This window comes from Vitis riparia, chromosome 1 (assembly GCF_004353265.1).
Source record: "Vitis riparia cultivar Riparia Gloire de Montpellier isolate 1030 chromosome 1, EGFV_Vit.rip_1.0, whole genome shotgun sequence".
Taxonomy (NCBI): domain Eukaryota; kingdom Viridiplantae; phylum Streptophyta; class Magnoliopsida; order Vitales; family Vitaceae; genus Vitis; species Vitis riparia.
Window position 1 is genome coordinate 22,721,391 of NC_048431.1, and position 6,170 is coordinate 22,727,560.

General features: G+C 30.1%; 1 protein-coding gene across 1 annotated transcript; it reads right to left on the reverse strand.

Moving 5' to 3' along the window:
* Positions 1 to 3,954: 3,954 nt before the first annotated feature.
* On the reverse strand, positions 3,955 to 5,320 carry LOC117905848 (probable WRKY transcription factor 75). The gene is made up of 2 exons (XM_034818741.1): positions 4,823 to 5,320; positions 3,955 to 4,293 (listed from the first exon to the last, which is right to left on the reverse strand). Exons 1-2 carry the CDS (start codon positions 5,212 to 5,214, stop codon positions 4,116 to 4,118), a joined length of 570 nt encoding a protein of 189 aa, XP_034674632.1. The 5' UTR covers positions 5,215 to 5,320; the 3' UTR covers positions 3,955 to 4,115.
* Between the last annotated feature and the right edge of the window lie 850 nt (positions 5,321 to 6,170).

The following is a 6,170-nucleotide window of genomic DNA, read 5'->3' on the forward strand; positions in this document are numbered from 1 at the left end:
ATAAGGGAAGATACCAGAGACTTGTGGGGAGATTAATGTACTTGAGGTATTTGAAGAATGCTCATGGGAAAGGAATTGTGTTAACTAAAAATGTTGATCATCAGAGTATAGAAGTATATACTGATGCTAATTGGGCCGGTGCAGTGGATGATAGGCGATCCACATCTGGTTACTTTACCTTTGTAGGTGGTAATCTTGTGACATGGAAAAGTAAGAAGCAGAATGTTGTCACTCGTTCAAGTGCAGAAGCGGAATTTAGGGGTATGACTCTAGGACTTTGTGAGGCATTATGGCTAAGACTCCTCTTACAGGATTTAGGTTACCTATCTAGGCAACCAATCCGATTATTTTGTGACAATAAAGTCGCATGTGATATTGCTCATAATCCAGTACAACATGATCGTACAAAGCATGTCGAGGTGGACAGATTCTTCATTAAGGAGAAGTTAGATGATAAGATAGTAGAATTGCTTAAGATTTGATCAGAAGATCAATTGGCCGATATCCTCACCAAAGTTGCAGTCTCAAGTCGAGTGTCCTCAAAATTTTTAGACAAGTTGGGCATGTGTGACATCTATGCACCAACTTGAGGGGGAGTGTTGAGATATTAAGAATGTTTAGATATTATGAAAGTTGAGATATTAGGAATGTTGAAATATTAGGATATTAGTTGTTTTTTTCTTATATCATTCCTTCCTTGTATTATTCTTTCCCACTCTTAGAATGGTGATTACCCTCTATATATATTCTGTACATGAACAAATGAAATAATTAATGAAAAAATATCATTCATCAATTTGAAGAAATAAATCCTTGACCTCAATGCATATATTGGGTCAAGCGGACTAAAGGCTCAACTATTTTTTCAAGATAATTTTTTATTTTCTAAAAAACAACATGAAGAAATGTTTGACAAAAAAAAAATGGTATTTTTTTAGAACATATTTTATCCCTTTTTCAAATTTTTTTTTTTAGGGTTGTTTTAAAAAACTAATTATATAAATATGAAAAATGATTAAAAATATATAAAATATTATAAATAAAAATTATTTTCAAAAAATATTTAAAAACATAAAAAACAAATTAATAACATTTTAAGTTATTTAATAAACTTTTATTTCACAAAATATCATTTAACAATTTTTAAAAATTAATTTTCAAAACTATTTTCAAAAACACATTTCAAATAAAGTCTAATATCCACTCATTTTATGAAGAAATTTTTTAATTTATCCTTTTTCTTTTCTATAAAAAAATAACCTTCTCCTTTTTACTTTTTGTGTCACATTTCACATACATACAAACAAAGCTCATGATACATTTATTATTGTGCAGATTATTGACAATATATGGACTAATAACTATGTAAAACAAATAAAAATTAAAACTCATAAATATGGGTGTTAGAGTTTGACTATGTATCCTTAAAATAAATTAGCTCCTCTTAAAAGCTTATCATAATCATTTCCCATGGTACAACAATCACTTCATTGTAACAGTAGCATTTCAAATCAAAGCAAATCCAATGTCTTCTACTCTCTACAAAAGCTTTTTGGGTGCTTCAAAACTATACGCTCATAGTTTATACTTGACGTAAAATGAAACACAACATTTAAAGTTATTTTGATAATATTTTTAAGAAGCGGTTCTAATATAAAAAGAATTTTTTTTAAAAAAAAAATCATACTTTAAGTAAAATTTAAAAAGGACTTTCAAAATTTTAAAAAAATTATTTATAGTGTTTCCTAAAAAAGTACTTAATAGTTGATTCTCCTTGATTTTTTTTTTATAGAAAATATGTCTACTAAAAACATTTTAAATAAAAAGATTGTCAAATGCACTCTTTAAGACCATTTAACGATGCTTTTAAAAAATGCTTTAGAAACTGCTTCTAGCATAAAAGTGGTTTTTTTTTTTTAAAAAAAAAAAGATATTTGGAAAAATTTAGAAAATACTTTTCAAAAGTTGAAAAATCACTTTTGTAGTGCTTCTTGCAAAAACACTTTGATGAGTTATTCTCCCATAAATACTTTTAGAGAAAAAAATTCATACAAAACTCTTTAAATAGAAACACCATCAAACCCACTTTTAGAATTGTATGATATACATAATACTTAACTTGGATTGGAACGAAGTGCAAGACTTGAATGAACCACTACATTTGAGAATGCACCTCTTGCACTTGACTTTGAATTTAAGGAGAGATGAATGGTTCTTGTAATTAGTAAAAGAGAGATGGATGGTTCTTGGAATTAGTAAAATAGAGGGCCCTTATTTATAGTTATAGGTGATGATTATTGAATGCGTCTTTAAAACAATGTTGAAAATGTTATATTATAACATGACACATTTTTATTTTGAATTCCGCAAGTGTCTTATCACTTTGAAACTCAATTTTTTTATTCACCTATAAATGATTTTAAACAACTTTTCGAAGACTTATCACTATAAATTATGAGATACATTTTAATGATGATTTTTATTATCTTATGAAATATTGCATGTATTGTCATGTTTCATCTGCTTCATCTCTTCTTGTCCATTTGAAACAAAATTTATTTATCAAATGTATCTTAAATCAATCGAGTTTAAGATTTATTTGTTGTCTTAGTTTTTATCTTTGTTTTTATTTTTTTATACCCTCGGAGATTGAAGCTTCCAAAAGGGGATATTAGTGGTACAAAAAGTCTACTAGATATGAAATAATTTTCAACATAGAGTAAAATATAGTTTCTAAGCCTCGTGAGAAACAACAATTTTCTAACTTTTAGGATAATTCAAACCAAGCCTAAAAAGTAACTTCATCTCAAAATTCTCATATCAAGACCTATTTAAGAGTAAAGTGTAGTTGATATGTAGCACTTATTTCAATGATACTTGCTCTTAAATATTTAGATATAAAACACAAAGTGATTTGAAAATGTGTTTTAAAACTTTGCCCATCCATATGGAGAAAAGAAAAAGTATATAATGGGTTTTTAATATGATTTTTAAAATATGCTAAATACCTCACTCTTGGGAAAGAGAAATCACAAATCAATCTATTTCAAGCATTAAAAAACACTTTAACCCATGTAGAATCACTCTTTACATGCGCATTTGAACTAAATTTTGTTATATTTCTCTTTTTTGAGAAATCAAAGAAGCCATTCAAGACTTTTGTATAGTTTGCTAATTATATATATATATATTTCCTCCCCTTTGTTTAGAAGAAAAGGAAGATTTGAACAAAATCAATGATATGGAAGCAATTTGAGCAAATGGAAAGAAAAAAAAAACCAATAATAAATGACTTTCTTCAAGTTAGCTTATGATATTTAGAGAGTTTGTTGAGCTTCTTATCACTCAATATCACTATCCTTTTTTACATCATCTGCTAAATTTGTGATATCTTATATTAGAATTGGGAAATTTTATGACTCAAATATTTAAGATTTTGTTATTTATTACCTATGTCTACTACTTAATCATAATATTGTCACTCATTCTTACTAAAAAAATTTCAAGAAACTGAAGAAATAGAGGGGAAGATGAGGAAAAAATAGATGTAAAAATGGAAAGAACTTTCAAAACAAAGGAAATTAAATAGAAACAAGAGGGATCCCCAGGAGATCCTTTTCTTCCCTTTGTTCCGAAGACAATGAGGATTTAGACAAAATCATTGAAATAGACGAAATCCTCAGCTATAAGTCAATTCCCTCATAACATAATGGGGCATGGTTGTGCTTGAGCCGAGAGTGTCATCAATACCATCGCACCACAACTAGAATTATGTGCCTTTATGACACAATTAATTTTGTATCATTTGTGTATATAACTAGAATTTTCACATCATAGTTCTAAAATCATACCTTATGACTCCTTTAATCCAAATATGCAATCTCCTCACCATGATATTTTTACCATCTCTTTTCTTTGCACATTCACAACAATCTGATGACGAGAAATAAAAAATGAAATGAAATGAAATGAAATCAAATTAACTGGTTTTAAATATTCTACATGAAAACATAGCGCCATTCCCCAATATCACATGATCTTATTGTATAGTCTAGCTACTTCTCAAAGTACTTAATTTACAAAGTATTCTTTTTTTGTATAGATCAATGGACTAATTAAAAGGAAGCATAAACTTGCATCTGGCTCAAGATATGCTCGAAGTTATCAGTAGATTTCTCGATCTGATGCGAATGCATGCCTTCATAAGTTGTGACCACGATTCCTTCGTCTTTTGATAGGCGTTGAACCTGCTTCTTCACGTTGCACCCTTGGTGTGTACACCGATAATAGCTTCTGCAGAACATGAGCTTAAATTACTATTGTCACACCAAATCTTTGGATCCCAAATCTACAAGACAAGGTAGTACTTAATTGGACTTGTTTTTCAGCCTTTCAGCTGCAATGATCTCATATCTTACTATAATGGGAATTAATATTTCCGGATTTTAATTAACACGATGAATAATTTCTATGGATTTTGATGCTAACTTAGCAATTAGCAATGCAAATCCAAGCCATTTTCCACAAAATCCTACAGTCGAACCTCCAATATTAATTGATATCGTTGTCTTTCCATTAGTAGATCAGAATGAAAGCATGATAACTTGGTGATTGGGTCATGAGAAATGAAAAACATTAGTCATTTACATGAATATTAGTTTACAAATTTAAAGAACTGTTATTGTATGCTTTTTCTGGCTTTGATTAGCATGACTGATTTGAATTCATTTCAAGTGGGCTTCCTAACAAATTTGAGTTCAATCAAATGATCAAAAATTTTGATCTTCATTGGCTCCATGTGACAATAAGAGGAGTAAAATACCTTGGAAACCTGTTGTTTTTGACAGCTTTTTGCCCATACTTCCTCCATCTGTAACCGTCATCAAGAATATCTACTTGGCTCCTGGTTTGAAAAGCATATCGGGGCTTTCTAATCTTCTTCTCTCCCTTCTTCTTGCCGGAGGACTTGACTTCGCCGTCATCGGAGCCAAAAAGGCCTTTGGCCTGGAGAGAATCGACATTAGTGATGTCTGAGGCGGGAACTTCCATTGAAGCAGCTGTTGCGGTGGTGCCACTCATCAAACCAAGGAAATCACTGGGCTTGTGGGTTTGGAAGTCATGATGGGAACTGTTGTTGACCATGGAGAGAAAAGAGAAAGGAGAGGGAGAAGAAGTTGAAGGTGGGCACGGAAAGAGAGTGGAGAAGCTATCCATGGATAGAAAATTAACAGATGGAGGAGAAGAAGAAGAAATAGAAATGGAAGAGTTTGAGATGTGTGGGTGATTATAAAAGGTGGAATAGTGAAGGGAGGCGGCTGGGGGGCTTGGTGGCCGGGTGGTGGGTGGGGATCAAACCTCAACTCATCCTATGTTTGGTGGCGTAAACGGCACGGAAAATGTTTCTAGGAGTTGTTAGAGATGCTTCCGAGGAGCCTATCACTACAATGATCCTTTCTCTCTCTTCCCCTCTCTCTCTCTCTCTCAATTTTCCTTTTTAATTTAATGGCTCTCCCTATCTATGTTATCATACTGTTAAATTTATAGTCGGTTTGCTTTCGAATGATGCAATTATAAGTTAAAACTTTGAGGGAAGGTGTAAGAGAAATACATTAAATAGGAAAAATAGAAAAATAAAAAATGGATTTAAAATTAATTAATTAATTTTATATTTTATTTTAAATTCATTTTATTTATTTTTTAATATATTAAATATTTTAAATATATATCATTTTTTAAATTAATTTTAATTATATTTGATTTTTTCTTATTCTTCCTCCATAAACCCAAACATGAAAAAATAATTTTTTTTAAAGTATTTTTTTCTTTTCTTTTTAATTTTCAGATGATATAACTTTAAATTTTGATTTTGGTTTAATCTTATAGCAAAAAAGAAAACATCCCACCCCTGGTACCTATTACATTTAAAAATTAACATGCCAATATAACTCCTAATGCTTAAGAGTAGTCCTACAATTGTAAGATACTAAGATCAATAAATAAAAATAAATATTTTTGGCATCTCTCAATATGCGAGTATAGAGCGGTATATGAGAGAGTGTTAAGGAGTATGATATATATAATGAATCAAATATACCCTAAAAATTTTGATTTTAACTCAATTTTATAATAAAAATGAAGACATCCTATCTTTTAGTACCTATGACATTTAA